General features: G+C 34.4%; 1 protein-coding gene across 2 annotated transcripts in view; it reads right to left on the reverse strand.

Moving 5' to 3' along the window:
• The window catches only part of EPB41L2 (erythrocyte membrane protein band 4.1 like 2), a gene marked incomplete at its 5' end in the record, with an annotated part of 35,558 nt that extends 13,071 nt beyond the window's left edge, over positions 1–22,487 (reverse strand). The window contains 7 exon segments of one of the 2 annotated variants that reach the window (XM_015825173.1): positions 2,960–3,106; positions 5,530–5,592; positions 9,823–9,980; positions 11,207–11,379; positions 19,100–19,197; positions 20,645–20,797; positions 22,400–22,487. In XM_015825173.1, the coding sequence (XP_015680659.1) occupies positions 2,960–3,106; positions 5,530–5,592; positions 9,823–9,980; positions 11,207–11,379; positions 19,100–19,197; positions 20,645–20,797; positions 22,400–22,429 (822 nt within the window). 2 annotated transcript variants of the gene reach the window in all.
• Positions 22,488–22,744: the final 257 nt, after the last annotated feature.

Consider the following 22,744-nt stretch of genomic DNA (forward strand, 5'->3'; position numbering starts at 1 on the left):
TAATATTAATACTACAGGTAAGAGTACGTTCAACAATGAACGTGTGTAATAAACCTGCGTAATTAATATGAACCAAATGTTTTTATTCTGCTTAGTTCTGAATTTTTACTTAAAACTTTACCGTTTTGCATGTAACGTACAATATTTCAATATGGAAGATGGATGGTAAAGCTGGAGTTAATTTGTAACACAAATTGTAATAAGAGTACAGTTGAACTAATACTCAGTTTTGATTGTCTAATTATTTTTGAATAAAATGATTTGCATATATAAAAACAAGATGGATCAAATAGGAGCATTTATCCAACAAATGTAGTCTGTTTCAAAATACAGCAAAAAAAGTACCTTGAGATATCTGGATAATCCTTGAAAGAAAGAATTACAGCTTTGTGAAGGGGGAGAGGGATAAACCCACAATTTTCTTTTTAAAAAATATTTAAATACTACAAAACATCTCTCTTTTTTTTATATAAAGCTCTAACTTCATTTTCTTGTTAAGGCTGCAAAAGTTCTACATTTACACTGATAGATTAAACTTAATATATTTGCCATACACCAAGATTTCTCAATATGTCTAATAGTAATATGGTTAAAATTACAGTATATCTTGATCAGGAGTATACTACACAGCATTTAATATTGCTCTAACAGGTTATTGTAATATTTACTTTTTCCTGAAAAGACCTGTGCTTTCAAATAGGTAAAAGCAATTATGAAATGATTACTGAAGTTGCCTCATTTTAATATGTCCCATATTTTTGTCTGTGTGTGTGTGTGAGCATGCACATAGTCACAGACACACTTTATAGCAATGATAAAATTCAGGAATAAGATTTATCAATGCTATTATTTATTTATTTATAAAAAATTTATGCCGCTCATCTCCCCTATAAGGTAACTCTTGGAGGCCTACAAATAAAAACATAATGAAAATATTAAAATGACACAGATTAAGGTTTTAAAAACTATACTGAAACCAGAACTAAGAGATGGACAGGATGTAGCATAAGAAGCTGCAATAGTAACATTGTACAATTACATGTAACATTCATGTGCATAGAATAGTAGACAAGAAAAAGAAAAGAGTGAATTAGAAGTAGATCCTTCAGTTTGTACACTTTATAGATTTTAGGTAAACTAAGTAAATCTGTCTGTATATATGATAAATTTTAATATTACATATAAATTCTACCCTACATGAATGAAAATATGTATGAAGACTAACACTAGTATAATTATCTCATTAAATGGGTGCCATTAAATAAACTACTACTACATTACAATTATATTCACTTTCTGCTCAGTAATTTGGTATATACCCAGATGAAGAAATATAGAACATTATTGTTAAGGAAATCCAAATAACTGGAAATTATGTAATTTTTGCAAAATTATTCCATTATATATACGTATTCTATCACATATGCTGTGCTAGGCAATAGTGGATGAAAATGCTGTTCAAAATACCAGATAGTTCATTAAGGGCTCTGAGCTTGAGGAAAAACAAGTATTCTTCAAACTTAAAAAACTGCCACTGTACTGGGGACAGCTTATTAAAGTTTAAATTGAATATCTACTTTGGAAATTGCTATCTGCTAGAGAAAAAAAGGCAACATACTGAACAATTAAGTACAGTAATAACAACAGATAACAGGACCCCAGATGCTTAGACGTATAGGAATAAAGGATAAGTTTGTAGGCAGCCTCATTTACCATTCTTTTGTGCTCTTCTGTCAACTGGTAGACCCTTTAAGTCCATTCCTATTCCACTGAAGGCATATTCCCATTGCTCTTACTTTACATACATTGTGGGAAATTTGTATTTTGTTTCCAAATCAACATGGAAGAAGAAAGTAGAAGAGCTTTACAAAGTGTCAACCCACAAGGTAGAGTACCTCTCAGAAACATAGGCATTGTAATGTATGCAACTTTTTTATTCAAAACCCGCAGAAATGTCAGACAAGAATGTCCAGCAAAATGCCAGCACATTGAAAAAGTGTCTTGTGAACTAGCTAAAAAGCTTATATGCTGTCTTACACGAGAAGCTACATGCTACTTTTCCCAGAATATTCAACAAATGAATGACTAATTTCACTGTGTATAGGATATAATTTATACTATACAAATACATCAAACTTATTTTATGAATCTATAAAGTTGTACCAATATAGCTTACAGAAAAGTGACGAAAAGACTCCTAGTGTATATATATTTTATAATGAAGTCCTGGTCAAATCAAGAGGATAACCCCAAAGTCAACAATTTCCGGACTGCAATTTTTATACCGATTAAAACTGTATTAGAAAAGCACTAAAAATATTTGGCTCACAATTCAAATTCAACTAATCTATGCTACCAATACTCAGGTTGGTAGCAATCTCCAACAAGAATCTCTAAATGCCAACTTATTAAAGTACCCTTCTAAGTTGGTATCCTTATTTTGCTACACAATTGTTAACTATGATTCCTAATTGAATAATGAAGGTATTATACTAAAGTTCCATATAGACACTCTGAATGCTATTATGTTTTAGGATCTTCTAATACTATAAATCCCTGATGTTCTGACTACATTGCATTCTTCAGCAATCTTAAATATATTAGGTTTGTGAGATGGAGAGAAATTGCTGTAAATGATGCTTCTCCCCTACTTTCCTTTTTCTGATAGATTGTGTCCTGTCGTTTACTGTAAACAGTGAATCAACAAAGCTACTTAAAATCTTTGAATGAATATGATTAGAACTGCACTATTAAATGTTACTCTGATGAACTATAACTAATATCTTCTGGTTTTCTCACAACTTGTGAACAAAGCAAAACATGCACATAAAGTTAATAAATATTAGCTGCAAATAAATCTCACATTAGCAGTGAAGAGACGGTTCTTATTTTTCTTATTAATATGAAATAATACATATTGTTTATCATGGAATGCTGACAAGGGTCTTTAATGACATACCCCTTGTGCCTGTAGAGTTAGAGGTGTGATACGCCGTTTTTCCCATTCATTGGGGCGTGGCTCAGGAGTGGATTCCATAAAATTGCGCTTGAGTTCACTAATGCTAGCCTGATGCTTCAGTAATTCATCCTGAGTCTTATCCAGTTCCTACCAACGTGTAATGTAAAAAGAGCAGGGAATTCATACAACAAAGACATTTTTTAAAAAACACCATGAAAAGTGCCTAGTGTTTGAAAATATAACAGCAGCTTATCAATTAAAAATATTCATTTGTACTTTTTTCAGGAAAATTAATACCTTGTTTTTATTTCCATTATAATGTTGAAAACCATGTAATACAAATATTTCAAATAAAATATGTGTTGCCACACTACTAGTATTGTGCCGGCACATTTTAAAGTTTTTATGCACCGTGATGCAACCTGATGCAAAACTGTGGTGAAATGTAGCCTGGATTCCCAGGAGGAGGGGCTGCATTCCAGAGAACAAAGATACAGTGAAGTTTAGAATTTAGATAGTTTGATTGAGAGAAAGAGGGTCAGGGCAGGTCCTCCTTAGAAGTTCTCAGTATATCTTTAATAAAACAAGTAGTTGGTTGGCAAAATTTCTGCCTGTATGTGAGGAACAATACAAGAAACTCTTAAAAGTAACTCTGCATGCCTTTCTTGGGTTTTGGAACCTGACAAAAACACAGTAACTTGGGCAGATGGTTGCCAGGGCCTTTGCATTACCTACAAAAATGAAATAAATTCTACAAATATGAGAAACTGATGTTTACACAACAAATGAATTGCTGCCATGAGTCTGCATATTCTAAGCTTTCTGACAAGTATTACCTTGTAATTATAATTGCCTTTGTTATAAATTATAGAATCAGACTATTCATTTTACATCAGTGAAGTATATATCACATACAGTATATACTAAGAAAGGGACTGGGAATTAGAGTAGCTTGGCTTGGCTAACAGAGTAAAAGCCAGCATACGCTCTTGCTACAACAATGATCTTTCTTTATCAATGAATTTGCATTTATTTGCAGGAACACAATGCACTAGAGGAAAAAAGTAAAATAATTTATTTGGAAATATTTTGCTGGAAAACCATCTTTCCTTGTCTGCGAATGAATTTACTAGGAGGAAGCAGCAAATTCCATTATTACCTTTTTTAACTGAACAAAATATAGCTTAATGAAAACAGATGACTTTGTCATCCACCTATTGAGCTTTCAAATGAATTATTTCAATGTATAAACCTGACTTCTGCAGTTGTTTCAAAATAGTATGTCATTATTAATGACACATGAAAGAGGAGGGACAAAAACTACTCTGCAATTAATCTGCAAATTAATTTATAAAACAAATGAAATAGTAAGAAATTGGGCTAAATTATTAATTTAATTAAACCGAGAAATAACATTCTGTTCTTTTATATTATCCTTGTGGCGATGAAGCTAAGAGGATACATAGAGGGAAGACTGAGAAAACTAATATGCTGTATATGTTAAGGAGAAAAAGAAAAAGATTCAGGATTATGCTGGTGAAAGACAACATTAAAACAGCAAGTAGAGAAAATATTTTCCCAGAGTCTTGGGGAAACTGGATGCTTTGTATTGCTATTCTTATAAACAAATATCTTATTTGACAAGATTCAAGCATAGCAATCTATGACAAGATAAACTATATAAATACAAATAATTTTGAGGGACAATTGAAATTTTAATGAGAATCTAAAAAATGGAAATTAACTGGAATTTATTATAACTTGTGTCAATATATTTTTAAAAAATAATTTTACGATTAGGCACTTTTCTTGGATTTGTTCAATGCAATGTTATGCAATAATCTTAATAATGTTTTGATAAAATTAGGCCAATATATATTAAATTATCAGAAGCTGCCAGAAAGCAATGGAACATGTTAGTAAGGTTACTGCAAATCTACAGGTCTATACATTATGTATCTACCTATCTCTGAGATATCCTAAATTTAATATTGGAAATAGCCCCATCTGGATGATACATTTTTATTTACCAATTATTCTGTCAAAAGAGTCTACATCCACAACTTTATCTTCAAACCCTTGGCAATCAGTACTTCTTTCTTCGTATCATAAAAACTAATTGATAGTATTATAAAATTAAACTTAACAATGCTTTAGAAAGTTTGGTATGTTGCCCACAAATAATTTAGGAAGAGAACTCGGAATTTCTGTTCTAACTTGAAAGCCACATTTTCTCTATTCTTATACTTCCAGTCAGGTGTAAGAAGTGTTATAACATACTGAAAGTTCTGAGTGCTGTCTCTATAAAGTGATAGGCATTTCTAAAAAGTCCTGTTTCTTTTAAGTCTTAACATCTAAACAGGGCCACGTCCTGCTTGCCACTGCAAAGTATTTTTAACAGCTGCCAATGTAGCTCATTTTACAGAAGTACCAAAATAGAACATGCATGTTCAAATTGAACGTCTCCATGCATTTCATGCATTGTGCCCAGAGCAGCCTGCAAGTGATTTCCCATCTCATGCAGCCTAGCAGCCCATGAGAACAGAAAGTACTCCTTTAATTATACAGACCTCCAACATTAAATTGCTATGTCTGACATAAAGATTTTCCCCATTTACTCTCAAGGAATAAATCTGTAAAATTAAAGCACATACACACACATAAAAGAGAACAAGGGGGGAAAAAAGCCCATGATCATCAAAACAGCCAAAAAGTGCTTAAAAATTCAATAAACAGGGCTTTGAAATTAAATACAGAAGGGCACCATGCAAACATAAACTTTTGAAGCTTCAAACACTAATAATACAGATGCAGCAACCTTCTTGTGAATTTTGTCCTCTTCCATTTCCGTCTATATAGTGGAATCACCCAGAGATCAGCAAAAAAGGAGAATTAGAGGAAGCTACTGGAGCATAATAGAGTCTTTAACTGGAAATACTGCAAACAACTTAACCTATTTACAAGCACAGAATGTATTGGCTTCAGATATTGGTCAATGTATTAAACCACTAGTCACAATGGCTGAAATGGAAATTCTGTCATTCTACAGACAGAACTCTCTATTAGTATATTTTTATCCATAACTTTTAACTTTAAAGGAGTTTTAAAAACAGAATAGTTTGAAAAAATAAGTGTTTGCGTTTTGAATTTTCTGAGTGAGCTATTATAATTACAATATAATTAGAATAAAGTCTGCTGTCTATGCTCAATAAAATAGTCTCTCAGGGTTTTCTTTGTTTTGTTAAAAATGTTTGAAATCAACAGAGATCATTCAAGTCCAAAACAAATTGATAAATTTGATCTTGGTATATGTGTAATGTCAAACTCAGATTAAGATTTTAACTTGCAGCTCTCCCACTCATCAGACATTTCAATGAATTATTTTATATTTAATACCTATTTATCATTACTATTAATAATATTTATCTAGATATGTGCAAAATGATATGTGCAAAATGCCATTTTTTGGCATGAAACTGATTGTTGCATTGAATTTTAAAAGTGTTTTAGGTGTTAGGTATACTTCCAAAATGGTTGAAATAGACCATCTGCCTCTCATAATTGGGTTTTCAAGCCTATTCGTTACATAAGCCAATAGTGCAAACCACTATTTGCAACTGGTTGGCACTCCTTTACAAGAAAAGAAGCACAAGCCATCTTTAGATGCAGTCAATCTGCATTAACAGTAAGACAAGACATTACTGGAGTAGACAATTAGACTGAAAATACACAAATACATAGCTCACTCATATAATATTGAACTATGGTTTGTTGTTATATATTGAATCATTTCCCCCCTTGCCACAGTCAAGAGAGGGCATCTGGAAACTCTTGTTAACCTAGAGCATTTTGTATTCTAAAAATCTGGTAGTTAATCTTACTGATTTAGAGTCTGCTCTGGATAACACTGGAGAGAAAATTTAAATCCAAGATTTGTAGAGCAATTATAACAAGAAAAAAAATCAGAAAGTTTAACAATATTTAATTGCTTCCTCAGGAAATTATTGATTTTGTATGACCATGTTGGAGAAGATGGAGTGGGGCCAATGTAAACACTAGAGCAGAGGTAGCACAGAAAATTATGGCTCTCTCACTTACAAAATATTATTCAAACATGCCAAATACAACTGACAAGTTACTTTCAACAAGATTAGCAGGCTTAACATTTGCCCATATTAAAAGAGATATATATTTATGTGCTCTCTGGTAAACACTGGCTTCAATTCTAATTCTTTTTCAAAGTTAAATTCCCCCAATCTCCCCATTCCCTGAAGAAATATTGTTTCACATTCTGATTAACACTGAAATATAATTCCAACAAAGGATCTGCTTTAAATGTACTGTATTCAAAATTCAAGACTATTATCTCAGTTCTTTTTCTGGCCCAAGGGTTATATTTGATATGAGTGGCACGCAAGATGCAATATAGGATGGATTCATGATTAATGCTTTTGATTCATTAACATTTAATTAAATAAGTATATTTAATAAGTTTGCTTTTCAATAGGTTTAATAAGTTCTAATAAGTTTCTAAAGTTTTGGAAAACTCTAAGAAGCCACAATTAAAGTTTCAAAAGTCATATGCAGCTTTGCCATGACGTGACAAAAAGAAAATCAGATTTAGCTATTGAATTACTAACCTGTGACCCCTGTTGAACAATTCCCCAAATCAATTCCCCTGAAAAATCATTTATGGACAACAGAAAGGACTTGCTTTGAAGTTGGTTTGTATCGGCAAATCCTAATTAAGACTGTGATTTATTATAAGTGAAAATAAACACTTTTGCCCTCCTCCTATAGCTGGGCTGGAGGAAGGGATAGTACACAAACTTGTATTGTATAAAGCCTTGTTCTAATCATAATAGACAACTGCTTATTGTTACATTTGAACAAAGCCTTTTGAGTATTTGTCAAAATGAGACACTAGTATCTAAAAGAAAAAGGCAGAAATATCTAACAGAAATAGAAGAGACAACACATATTAAAGGAAACCAGTTCAATTATTTTTCAAACAACTAAGGAATGCTAAACAATTTACAGACTATTATACCTAAAGGCCAGTTGCTTGTTTGGCAAGTTGTATTTTCATCTCTGGGAATGTCTTGACCTAATCCATTTTGGAAGAGATATGCCATAAGAATAGCACCTAAGTGCATAGGTTTGAATAGACTTGATTGCTACAAGCATGAAGCAAAACTTCAATGTAAAAAGAGTTTATTTAATTTAGGGGTGTGAAATCTGAGACCCTCCAGTAGCCTAAGATTGCATTTCTGAAATCTGATGGCCAGTTTTTAGCAGTGCAATTTTTGATTTGAGAGTTTCTAACATACTAGGAAACATCTTAATATACAGTAGCTTGTGTTCTAAAACTTCTCTAAGAATAGTATCAAGTAAATCATATTATTTATCTACTTTTTAATACTGGAGAATTTATATAGATGGTCATGTATCAATAGATGGCACTAAATACACAGCCACCTTGGCCTCATTCTGGAAGTACAGATTACCTCTAAACATGTGTAAGCAAATTTATATAAAAGACAATTAGGCAACAAAGTTACACACCTTCTCTTCCTTTGCTTTGTCTGTTAGAGTAGCGCCATTAAAAACATTCAGAGAAGTTGCTTTAGGCTCCAGGTTGCAACAGAAGGATAGGAAGGGACAATGTGAGTGACAAAGGAACTGATTAGAAAGCAAGGAAAAATGACACAAATAATGTGAAGGAAAGGAAGAAATGAGAGAGAAGTACCAGAAAGATACTGCTGAACACCAAGTGGGGAGGAAGGAGATGCACGCTCCTGTAAAACTAGGAAATCCAACGCAGCTATCCTTATCAAACCATGCAGGGAAACTAAAGAAATCCATTTTCTCAAACTAAATACTGTAGACACAGCATCTTCATTTTCAGTAATTTTATCAGCTTCTCTGTCTATTGCAAGAAGAAAAAAATGCTACTAGTAGGTAAATGATTTATCTTCATTTCTATTACTTTCTGGCTTTTCAGCCAAAGGACTGAGAATTCCTGCTATCCGTGCAGATTTATTAAGATTACTATGATCTAAAATATCTAAAAGCATGTCAATTTCATGAATATCAATTAAGTCTGAGGAACAGGATGAAAGGGAATGAATGGAAGGTGAAAACTGATGCATAAATGCATAAAATAGAGAGAGAAGGGGGAGAGGAGAAAGAGCAAAATGGGAGGAGTACGGTGGTAGAGAAAGTCTAATCTCAGATGCAGACCATGACCATAATATAAAGATGTATTTGTAAGCAGAAGGAAAACATGGAGAAGGGGAAAGGGAGACATTTGTTAGTGAGAATTTTTATTCAAAAATAGGATGAGCAGTACTGTTAGAATATGAATGCATAAACATTTATAAGCCCCATTTGTTATCTAATTAAACAACATACAATCCAAACATTTGGATTATGACATCTCAAACAGCTTTTTGTTGTCTGTGAAGAGCAGTGTAAATGGAAACAGACAGACATTCAAAGCTTTAGCAGAAGGGGAGACGGCAGCACAAGGACACACAATGCTTCTAATTATAGATCTTGAGAAACTTCCAGATTTTAAATCAGTCTTACAAAGCAGTTACATATTTAGAATTGTGAATTCATTAAAGCACAAACATTTTCTATTCCAACAGTTATTCAATGGTTTTAAACCCTAAGAGGCAGATCATAATCTGATCTCATGTTATGCTAGTCAGTATACTAGTCCACACCTTCTCCTACGTAGGCTGGTAATACAGTCATAAAAACAGCCATAGAATTTGAAGCTACAATATAACTACTAGAACTTAGGTAGCATTCAAATTTAATGTTATTTGTGCAAAATTGATTTTCAACAATCATACCTTTCCATCTTCTAATTGTGACATCTTAGTAATTCCTCCATCCACATCTCTGCCTTCCTCATCTTTTAACTTGTACTGTCCAGCTAGTTCAAAGGTCCTCTCACCAGCAGCAACAGGAAAGTCCTTTAGCAGACTCTGGTCTACAATGCCTACTGGAGCTGCAAAAATATATTAAAAAAACCTCCCCTATTAGTTTTCAGATGAATTCTACTTGTTTCCTTTAAAAACAAACAAGCATCCCACCAAGATAAGTGGGTACATCAGGGTTCAGAGTACCTGGTGGTCAAAAAGCAACTGTACAGGGTCATATTTTTTATAAACCTGGTTAGCATTATATGGTTAACTGGGAATAATGTCAAAGCTCACTCTGGACTTTGCTCTTCATTTGGCCTGTGTAAACCTGGACAAGGCAGCTGCTGTCCTACAAATGTGATATCTATACAAAAATGGTATAGAAATTAAAATTTAATTACAAGAAGTGGTATACTTCTTTCTTACCCATATGAACACCAATGAAATGGGTTTATTCATGTGGGGTGGGTGGAGTTTATTATTTTAGGGAACTATGATATCATGTAGTTTGAGAAAATATGCTGTCAATGAAGTTTTGCAAAGGGGAGATAAAACACAGTAAGATAAAATTATAATAAAATTACAATAACATTTGACTATAAACAAATGTTACAATCAGAATATAAATATCACTAGATACATTTTATATATGTATAATATAAAAACAGACTATTTTATCACAGTAAAGAATGTTATAGTTGCAGTATTTATAACATGTCCTATTTCTGCATATTTGTGCATATATACGAGTGAAAACTGCTGTATAAATTAATTACCTAAGCTTCTGATTTACTGCTGAATATTCTAGTCCATGTCTAATGACTCAAATAGCAGCTTATAAATTACTCTTTGTGGTATGTTTGGTTAACTGTATTGTCCATACATAGAACAAAGATCAGTTAACTTGGGCTATATTCTCCAATTAATTTTGAATTGGCCAATTCTCCTTTTTGAATTTGGATAAGATGCTTAGCTATAAACAAACCATGGATAAGCAGTTTGACAGCCACAGTTCTGCAAGAGGAAGTAGAGGCAACTTCTATGGAACCGTTCTTCAATACATTTTTTAATCCAATCCAATCCATTATATACTGAAAAAAGTAGTATTTCTACTGAAAAAGTAGCATTTCTATTTTAAAGAACAGGTTCAGCAGGATTTCTCTCTTTAAAAACAGGTATGTCAAGACTTATGAAAAATGTACTTGCTATATGAAAGCTAAAAGACAAACAGGGTTATAACTATTCCAATGTATAATATTTGTATATAGGGAATAAACAAGAAAAATCACTATAATTTCTGTCCAGCTCTTACCACCATCAAGACTCCTGGAAATTCGTTTGCTTGACGTCCGTTCAAAGTATGGGGCAGGTCTATCTATAAGATTGCTAGCCTGGCGTGTTTGTGCTTGAGTACGTCCACTGTAACGGAACTTGGAGCCCAGTGTCAGAAATTTGGCTTTTGGAGGCTGTTCTGGTGATACAAGCCTACAACCATGAAAAAGTGAACAAGGTCACTTCCAGACGATAAAAGGATAATCACTAAACACAGTACCTCGTTTTTTCTTTAATAAATTATACCAACTGATTTCTAGGAATTATAAAACAGTCTATACATTTCTGAAAATATTCTCTTTCTTAATATTGCCTTTTGTTTATATGTACCATACTGGATGTAGCAAGAGTGCTTCATATTTTACTTTTTTATGACAAAAAGGATGACATTTTATTATAAAATTGCTGCCAAAAATTGTAACACATGTGCTAGAGCAAGATTTCAAATGCTTTTAAGCTGCGGAATGAAAGGAAAGGAAAATAATAAAAGGAAAGTACTAGAACCTCAGATCAAGACAAAGCTATAGTGATAAAAACTGGCAGCATATGAGTGAACCTTTCCCCCCTTAAGTCTCTCATGGAACCCATCAAGTTTATGTGGAAGTTTAGTTTCATGGGACATAGTTTCAAAAACCTTGTACTGGAGCAGTATTTTTCAAACTTGGCAATTTTAAGATATATGGACTTCAGCTCCCAGAATTCCCCAGCCAGCATGCTAGAGGATTATGAAACAGAGACAAAAAATATTTTCCAATGGCAGTCTTCATATTTTAAAGAATAGACAGTGTTCATATAGTTACTCTTCTAACCACATTCCCTATTTTTCTATACTCAATTTCTTGTTCCTAGCAAGAATGCTAGGACTTAAGTACAGTACAAGGCTATTTTAGTATTATAGGAAAAGTAAGTTTCAGAAGAACTTTATTTAAATGTATAAAAGGTAATCAAGTGAAAGAAGAAAATAAGAGGCAAAGTCTAACCCTAATTATCATGAAGGAAACTGAAACTCTTGGACTAAGCTACTTACATTGACAGTTTGAACTGCTACATTATTTTGCTTGCCACTTCCTTAGAAGCACACCATGAATATACATAATTAGTTGGAAGTCATAATATGAATTACTATTTATTTCAAAGACACCTGCATAAAATCTCTTGAGTTGAAATGAAACGAACACCAGTAACAAGACAGTATTTTTTATTCCCCTCTCCTCAGAGATTGCTCTTATCTGGAGATACGGTATTCAAGGAGCACATGAAGATGGAAGTTGTCATAATCATAATTATTATAATTTATATGTTCCGTACTGGAAGACTTTGAGGATCTTATAATAAAAGCAAGAATAAATACAATTGTAATTAATCTAATCACCACCATCTGCAGACAACATGATCTTATTAGTCTAAAAATGCATTTCTGAAGAATCATTTTGTTATGTCCTCCATTAATGTAATACGGATAGTTTCATTCAAATATCTGTGGAGTAAGTTATCCCCAAGATGGAGGATCATCGCTGAATACACTTGAGCCTGGACTCCCTGAAAATGGCACACCCTCCATGGTAGGACTGTCAAGAAGCCCACACTCCCACCTTGCACTAAACGACCAGATTCAATTCAGAGAAGGCAGCCACGGCGGTATCCCAGCCCTGAACCAGTTAAGATTTAAACGTGACAACCAGCACCTTAACTGGCAGCAATAATGGTATTATATGGGTAAACCTTAGAACAGACATAATTACACCAGCTGAAACTTCAAGGATGATCTTTAGAGGTAATCCCATGAAAACACATTGCAATAATCCTGCTGTGAAGTGACACAGGCACTGTGGCTGTAAGTAAAGCCTCTTGATTCAAGAAAGGCCACAACTGGCACACATTATAATTCTGGGATTGTGGGAATTTGGATGGAGAACAAGCTTCAGCTCAACCCTAGCAAGACTGTGTGACTTTTGGGCCCTTAGGTTTTGAAGCTGGATTTGTTGCACTACCCCAATCAAACCCTGTACACAATTTAATGAGTTTTCTGAACACATGATTCCTATTTGAAGAACAGTTGGCAATCATGGGCTGTATAGGTGGTGTATAACTTCATGTTATACACCACCTATACATATTCCTGAACTGGGAGGTTCTACTCTCACTTAGGCCCTGGTCAGCTCCCAAATGAATTACTATAAATGGAGCTGCCCTTGAAAAGCATCCAGAAGCTTCAGTGCATATTAAGCCTATGCTCCATGACCTGCATTGACTGCCAATCTGCTTCCAGGTTCAATTTAAGATGCTGGTTATAAAGTCCTAATTGCATTGGCTGGGTTATTTTTGGGACTGCCTCTCCCCAATTATATCTACCCATCCCGTTATGGCAACCAGAAAGGGAAGGTTATGGCTCCCATCAATTAAAGAATATCATCTGACAGAACTTTGGAGGAGAGCCTTTTCTGCCACGGTGCCTGCCTTTTGGAATATCATCCCCCGGAGGTTAGATTGGCCCCAACCCTGTTTACCTTTTGAAAGGCTCTAAAGATATGGTTGTGTCAATAGGCTGGGATCTGGTTATGGTTTAGAGCCTGCTAGATGTTTATATTGATTGATCCATAACTTTTACTTGCCTGCTTTTTTGTTTTTCGGTTTTAATTTTGGTTTTAATTAGGCTTTTTATTTGTTTTTTAAAGGTTGTTGTGTTTTTACTGCTTTCCTGAATTTTATTGCGTTCTTGTGTTGTTTTTAACTGTATGAACCACCCTGAGTCACAAATGTGAGATGGGTGAGTATACAAAGTGAATAAATAAATCCTCTTTCATTGTTACTGTTTCATGTGAACCACATTATTAGAGCTGAACAGTAATACAACCTCAAATAAATAAATGACAAACTAAATAAGTAACATGTAGTATCCCATGCACAGTGACTGAGGATGCAATCTCTCCCCACTCATCACCAAGAACCCAGCCACTCAGGAAGCAGGTTAATCACCAAAGACCTGGGCCCCTGACTTCCAACCCTGGCTGTTGGTCCAAAAGGTCAACATGGTCCATGGCATTGACGGCCACCCGGAGATCAAAGGATGATCAGGATAATTGTACTCCCTTTTTCCTCATTATGCCAAATATCGAAAAGAACAACCAGTGCTCTTTTGGTTCTCCACTTGGGCCTGATTCCTAACTAAATAGGATTCAGATAACCTGTTTCATCCACGGCAATATGAAGTTGTAATTGACAACTGTCAACAGTTTTATAAAATAATTGGACTGGATGATGATTACTTAAGGAGGACAGGTTACCATCACCTCTTTCAAGATGGAGGGCATATACCACTGCCTACATCCAGTTCCTAACAGTTCCCTGGCTGCTTTCACCAACCAGGTAGAACAAGGAACTAATCAACAGATGGCAAAGCTAACAATGCAGATGACGCTGCCTTATTTTCTTAGCAGTGATATGCTGAAAACAATCTAGATAATTCCAGAAATAAATCTGTTGTCTCAGCTGGATTTGCCCAGCTGGTGTCCAAGTGAATATGAGTGATTTTATCTTTCAAATGCTTAGTGAAGTCACAGCAATGGCCTAGTACAGAGGTCCCCAACCTTTTGGGCACCAGGGACCGGTTCCGTGGAGATAGGTTTCTCTGTGGACCGGAGGGTGCGTGGTTTTGTGTGCTGCCTGCATCCGGAGGATGGAACTTTGCTTGTTTGTGCGGACCGGTTGCTGGCATGCCACGGCCCAGTTCTGGTCCACGGATCAGGGGTTGGGGACTCCTGGCCTAGTAGATCATTTTCCAGTTTGATTTTTTTTTCTAACAGGGACTATGAATTTAATACTGTTAAATCAAGATCTGAACTTCTTAGGGATTTTCTGCATAATGGCATCAGTTGTAATAAGGCAATATAAAACAGCAGGGATCTAGAACAATTGGCACTTTTAGAAACATGATTTTGTCCCTATTCAGAGTAAGAATAAAAAATGCTTGGGTGTTTCTTTATACAAGATGTTCAAGGTGAAAATGTCACCAAAAATTAAAAAAAAATCTCTACCTTGAAATATGAAATCAGAAAATATAAAGACATTAAAAGTAAAAGACAACTACATTAGCTGAAGATAACTAATACTTTAAAGAAAAGACTTTGTATTGCTTGTAGGAAAGGTCATCAGAAAGTGATTGGGCCATCACAGAAAAAGTCCTTGAAATCTCACAGGTGTCACAGAAAACAGACATAAAAGTCTGCATGGAGAGGAAAGGGGACAGGGTAGTTCCTGTTTTGTTGGATGATCATAATCTCCAGATACTAAGCCTTCATTAAGAATACTTCTGCTGCATATAGGATACACACGATGCATTTATAAAAAAAAAAAGCTAACTATTTCCAACCTTTTGCTGGTATATGTACATTTTAAAAAAGGCACAGCAGGTTCCAAAACTGATTGTAACTGGTTGGTGCTAATCTGATTGGTGCAATTTATTAAGCACTAAATTCTTACAAGTTTTAGTTTCTCTTTATTTTAATGACACATTTTTCTTAATGCAGGCTTTAAGCAAAATGTAATTTGGTGCTTCAGAATTAAATTAGGTACAATTGAATCAGACACAATTGTTAGTGGCTTTATAGATAAGTGTCTGACATCTCCACCAGGGAGAGTAGCTCTTCTTAAGACATTCCACTGATATCCCTGGTCCCATCAGCAGCCTTATCCATTATCCCTTGCTAATCATTGCTTCATGGAAAGTCATTTTTACTTCATCTAGGACCAAACAAGTTTATTTAGGGCTATGAAATCTTAAAATTTTCACAGGTTCTGAAATACAACTCTCAGCAGCCCCAGCCAGCTAAATATGTAGTATGATGAAAGTTGTAATTCAATGGCATCTAAAATTAGAAAATCAAGATTTCTCCCTTAATATGTTGTAGCAATAAGACTCCTGTTATGAACATTTCTTTATGTATTGTCTGAAAAGCAGTTTCTATGAGTAGATTGCACACTAGTGCCAGTAAGCCTATTCCTCATGTTAATTATCTTCAGGGAAAAAGAGATTAGAACAGATTCTACACATATTTCTAATGGTTATAATCCAAAGCATTAGTCAGTTACTAGATTGAATACAGATAGTCTTCACCAATTGCTGTGTTCAGTGACTGAAATGACAATGGTTCTGACAAAAATAACTTCAAGACTAATACCTACATTTACAACCTGTGCCGCATCCCTCATTCATGTGACCACCATTACTGATAGTACTATCAAGTGCCTGACTTGTTTTTTCCTCCTTGCTGAGCAAAGATTGAGAGAATGGAATTACAACAGAGTAAGAAGGCATGCACTGAAAGCAATGTACTGGCATTAGTAGTTGTGAGCATGCCGCAATTTCCCATAATGTGCCTGCTTATTCTCTCATAATCCCTTACTCCAAACTCTCTGATCCACAAGGGGAAAAAAGAAAATATTGATTTCTGTAGGCAATCTCACCTGTACCTGACCCATTACCTCCACCTTGCAAAGCAGAGAGATTGGGGAGTGGGAAATAAATAAAGCAGGCTGCTTGCATAGTATGCTGGCATCAGTGCATTACTTCCAATGTGTATTCCCCATTGTGTGCCTCCTTACTCTCTTGTAATTCCTTACCCTCCAATGAAAGTAAATACAAACATTAATTTCCTTCTTGCTAATTATCCCATTGCTGGGATAAGCACGGTTAGGAAGCAAACAAAAACTGAAGATGTGAAACTGATTAGTCTGGTCAGTTTGTGAAAGTTCTCCCAGCACTTCTAGAGTGACCTCCAAAGTGGAGGAGGGGAGTGGGCAAATGAAAGCACAGTCCAGTCACATGACTTCCCTCTTAGCGACCGCTTTGTTTAATGATGGAGTTGTCGGTCCCAATTGTGGTCGGTAAACCACAATTTAATTAACAGTCTTTAGCACTAATGTAATCCTAAAGATCTTTTATACTGTTAAAAATGTGGATCCAGGCACAAAATGGGCAATTCTGGAAAAAGTATGCAATCTTAGAAGGACATGTTTGCAATCCAGAACTCAAGTGATATGTAAGTTTAATATAGCAGATATAAAAACTACCTGATAACAAACAGAAGACAAAATAAATGATTTAGGATCTGTTAGGTCTGTTAAAGCCTCATAAAAGAGTATCAATTTCTCCTCCATACCAAGTCATTCTTTGCAGAGCTTTGCTTCTTTCCAATAAAAGATTACCAATGCTTCCAAATTGGAGAAAATCATTCTAGAACATTTTTTTTCTGACAAATTTCAAGACTGCTATAGTTAAAATGGTTATGCCAGAAGCTATTAACATGATAATAGGTTTTCTGCATTTTGTGCAGTTCACTCTTTTTCCTACTGTTAGGGTTTTTTTTCTCTGTCTTCCACCTCTAATAAAGCTTTGTTGATTTCTGGATTATTCTTGGATAAAGATTGAATCAAAAAGTCTTTAGCATTAATGCTTTCAAGGTCCCAGTATTTTCTGCCACCCCAAGTAGGCTTTTAAATATGACAAAATGAGACTAATCAACAAGATGCACAAATGCAGATACTGAGTTTCATTTACACACAGCTGTGAGTTGCAATCACCCAGCCCCATTCAATTTTCCTCCCCAGTGAAATCATTTACAGGAATGAATGAAAACAGAGCCCCATATGCTGGGCAGTTTGATATTGATAGGCATGCTCTTTCAGATAACCTTGTCTTAAACCACTTAAGGTTTTAGAGGCTAAAACTAGCTCCTTAAACTAGAATGAAAACAACCTAACTCCTGTAGAACAGATGTAGCAAATAAGCTTAACAAGATCACTTAGCTCCTACAAACATATGTGTTGCATTTTGTGCTTGGGAGAGCTTGATCATATATAAGGGCAGTCTTCCATAAAGTATATAATCAAACCCCAGTGATTTAAATTACAAGCAGGCTATATGTGAATGATTTTAATAATTAATTAAAAATAAAAGTAAATTGGACAAACTAGCATTTTTAAGTAATAAAAACAAATAGCAGGCAAAATTGAATTCCCAGAAGGAAGGAAAAAGAAGCCTGGGATAAATCTAGTTCTTGAGTCCAATAATTTGTCTGCTGAAGCTTTCACTGGAAAGCAAAAAGTAGATATGGGTTGCAGGTCAAAAAGCCAATGAACAGTAGCAGCAGTTTCTGTCTGCAGAAATCAGGCAGTATTATTTTTCATTCAGAATTCTGTGGCGAATTCCCCTCTAACAAAATTAATATTCTATATTAGCTAACTTATTGCAGCCTACACTTTTATCAAAGGGAACAAAGAGAATCAACTATAATGAAGACAAAAAATATTGAAGAAATGCAACTTAAAGATGGGAGAATATTAGGATTCAAAACAAATATCTATTTTTATCAGAACCCTTTCATTCTATTTATTGAATCAATTATTGTCTATTCCTACTATTGATAGATGCTGTAGGTATCTATCAATATGTTTCAGATTGCCTAGCATAAATGTTTTGCAAACAACCAAGATGGGACCCACTGTATCATATTACAGATAACTAAAGAAATGTATCAACTGATCATTTATTCTATCATAACAATATTTTAAGGAGAAAAAAATCAGCATTTTTGTTATTTTTTAAAAGGTTAGATGAGTTATCATTTTGCAAAACAAAGGATTTTACACTTTGAACATGTCATAACAGACCAGGGGGATAAATTAGGACCAAATCAAACTGCATTCGAGACACACACAACTGAAAGGAGTTATAAGGAATATGTATTTTTGTCACAGGGTAAAAAGAAACTCATTTATGAAAAGCTCAGGGGGCATTTCTATTTCAAAACTTTTCATCAAAAACATAAAAGCCATGGAAATCCCATAACCCATTAATTAAAAATGTTAAGTTTACCTATAAAAAGTATGATGCTCCACACAAACCTTCCATAATCTTTTTGCAGCTCTATGATTTGGCAGCTTGAAGCCAATAGTACTCTCAAACTGTTCCAGCTGATAAAAAAAAAATCACACAATCAAATTAATACAATTTTTGAAAACTGTTTCTGCTAGCTAACTGTTTAGACCTCATTTTCAATATTATATTTTTTACTATGATTAATTTTCATTACTGTCCTCAATTACAGACACTAATAGTTAAGGAAAACAAAGAACAACCCTCCCCAGTGTTTATAAATACATTTTGAAGGCTTTTACTGGGTGGTTCCCAAAATCCTACTGATAACTTTTCAGAAATTGTTTTCCTTCAATAAGCATTATAAATGTTGTAGAAAAATATGTTCATTTTATTGTGCTTCATATGCAAACTAAATTTTATTTTTAAAAAATAAAGATTACAGTTCCAATTGTACTTGCTCTATCTTATCAAATAGTATGTTATACTAAATCAGTGGGGATTAATTTTTGTTAGCATTTGATTTTATTTACTTTAAACTTAATGTAATCATTTTCAGTCACTTGGTACAGTGGTTAAGGTGCTGAGCTAGAAACCAGAAGACTGAGTTCTAGGCCTGGTGACTTTGGGCCAGTCATTCTCTCTTAGCCCAATCCACCTTACACTGTTGTGGGGAAAATAGGACGCGGGAGTATCTGGTATGTTCACTGCCTTGAGCTAAATAAAAAAAATCATCATCGTCATCACCATCACTGTCATCATCATCTCTTAGTATGCAATTTCATTAACTACTCTAAACCAAAGGCTCAAAGGCCTCACTCAGAGGCTACAATTCAAACATAATGTAAATATAGATGATTAGATCAGCGCTTTCTTGGAAGTCTTTTCCATAACATTCAACATACAGAAAAGCTATTTCTAAACAAGACAAAATTGCTGCAAAGTAGAAACTGGTCAGACATAATTAAGAATGAAAATAATAGTGTCTATATCCATTTCCTGTTATAGTTAATGTTCAAGCAAAAACATGCATTTATTTTTGTATAATTAAGCTTTGCACTGATTTAATGACTTGCATACAGTACACATCTGGGTAGGTGTCAAAAAGCAAGTCTACAATTGATTAGATTACATACTAATTCATTTGTAGACATTTGGAATCTTTTTAATTGCTCATGCATTATTAGTGAGCACCAAATGCTTTAAAAACAGGTCTTATTGTTCATTACTTATGGATCTGATCTGGTGTATGATTCTGAAATATGAAACAATACGAAGACCAATTGCTGGAGAAATATCAAAGCGCTGGAGAATATGTTTTTAGACATATTCAATATAGAGAACATCTAAGGAAGGCCATGCACCAACTGAAAGAAGCCTTTGAGTAGCTATGACTGCTTTACACTGGCTCTTCAACAGATCTAGTATGATTTTAAAAAAAAATCATTTTACCAGGAAGATATATATCACACCATGAATTGTTGAACTACCTGACATGTATTCATACAATTTCTAACATGTGAATCGTGATATCCATGTACTTACTTCAGTTGGTCGGATTTTAATATAGAAATTACTGCGTTTATAAGAAATCTTCAAAATTTTGGGCCATGCAAAACGATTTATTCGAAGTCTGTCTTTGTAAATGAGTAGCCCATTGGCACAAACCCCCAACATGATATCTACACCTTCAGAATCCTGTCAAATTAAAAATGAAAGCAATTTCAACTTGATTATAGTAGGAATACACGCAGGCAGTCAGACAATGAGACAGCAATAGAGAAGATTATCTTAAAAGGCAGAGAAACTTAGCTGAGCAACAATACTGAATCTAACAAAATACTTCAGAAATGGACAGATAGGCAGTTGATAATGGAAATACTGTAAAATAATAGAAGTCATTGCCTTGTTATGTAAAGTTGGATATACTAACTGAATATCAAAACAGTGCACAGGAGATAGAAATCCATCATATGAGTGAAAACAAAAACACATTTTAAAAGGCTTTAATGAACAATAATCAGCAATATATTGTTTAATCTATTCAATTTTGTAGTATGCAATATTGTACTTAATATTTCAGGTCATTAACTACCCAAATATTTGGCTAATAGCCTTCCTATTAGTAGAGGAGAGCCATCCTGCTTCAAGACTAAAGCATGGGAGAACCTAGGTTTTTTACAATAAAGTATTTTATAGATTAAATTTCAGGGGAAAATGCAAACATATACACACTTCTATACTGTATGCCACAAGGTGTGTAGAATACTTGCTCTGTGGAATTTTCATTCATCCCATTTAACTTTTCCAGATCATTCTGGAACGTTCACTACTTCCCCATCTCCTCCATTGTACTAATTGCAGCAATATGCTTATAAAAATAAGGGAAAGTTCCTAGTAGTGAAACTGCCAGCATGATAATCTTTCATTAATACTGTTAACAATGGTCTTTTAAGGGTACTGGGTGAATAGCAGCTTGGCAGTTTCACAAATATCCCTTTGGGGCAAGTGCTCGGATTTTTTTTTTCTTTTCTTTTTTTCAAATGCCAATAGGCTAATAAAAGTTCTGGGCTGGCAATTTGTTTTCTTTATTGGGTAAGCAGAGGATGAAATAGGAGTTTTGCCATTCCAGGATTTGCAATGACTTGCTGGAGATGGCTCTGATTCAGTAGAACCTTCTCCAGCAAACCAGTTAGAAAAAAAAAAAAAAGCACTGATCTCTAAATTCCAAAACTTGTAATAGTAAAGGCAACCCCACAGCCAATTTACAGAATCTGGGACTAGAAATGGTATTGTGTGCAAATAGCATCACTTATCTCTTCCCACCTACTACAGAAACAGCAGCACTGGGGAAAGGTGCTTTCCCCCCAATAGTATGATCATGGGAAAAGCAGCAATTCTGCATTTGCTTGTGTATGTTGGCAGAATGTAGCAGGAGACTGCTGTTCAGAAGATACTGCTCTTCATTAAAACAAGCCTAAAATACCTAATATGAATTTCAAATTGTTCTACAAATATCCCTATCTTTCAAGCAGGAGAAAGAGAATATATAAAAGAATATATACATAGAGGGTTGATTTAGATTGATTCACACATCTGCCAGAAACTGCATCACATATCTACTTCCCGTATTCTAATCAAGTCTCCCTTCAGGTTGCTTTGGCACCAACAACAACACACTCTGCCTTTCCTCATAAACAACAATATCATGTATATTGTACAATAGGTATTTTTCAGAACATGACTCTACCACATTTTCTAAAAAAAAAATTCGTTTTCTATAGAAATGTTGACTAATACCTTAGCATGATGTAAATCCACTCCATACATGGATAGCCGCTTGGCATTTTCTATGAATTGGGAATCTGCCTGCTCTGGAGTCAAACCTCTGCAAACATTTAGAAAAGAAACCAATATTATGTTATGTTGTGTTATTATTATATAAAAACATAGTCCTTGCTACCCAGACTATGGTCTATCTAAGCCAGTTTTTGCAAGGGGTAGCACTGCTTTGAATCCCGTCCATTTTAAACATCTGATCTCAAACACTGTATTATACATGCTGAAGGAGAGTCTCTTTTCAAATATAATAGCTTCCAGTCTTTGCATTTGTGAAAACTATCAAAACATACTGGAGTAGAAACA

This window comes from Protobothrops mucrosquamatus, unplaced genomic scaffold, assembly GCF_001527695.2.
Source record: "Protobothrops mucrosquamatus isolate PMUCROS unplaced genomic scaffold, P.Mucros_1.0 scaffold2527, whole genome shotgun sequence".
In the NCBI taxonomy this organism is placed as follows: Eukaryota; Metazoa; Chordata; class Lepidosauria; order Squamata; family Viperidae; genus Protobothrops; species Protobothrops mucrosquamatus.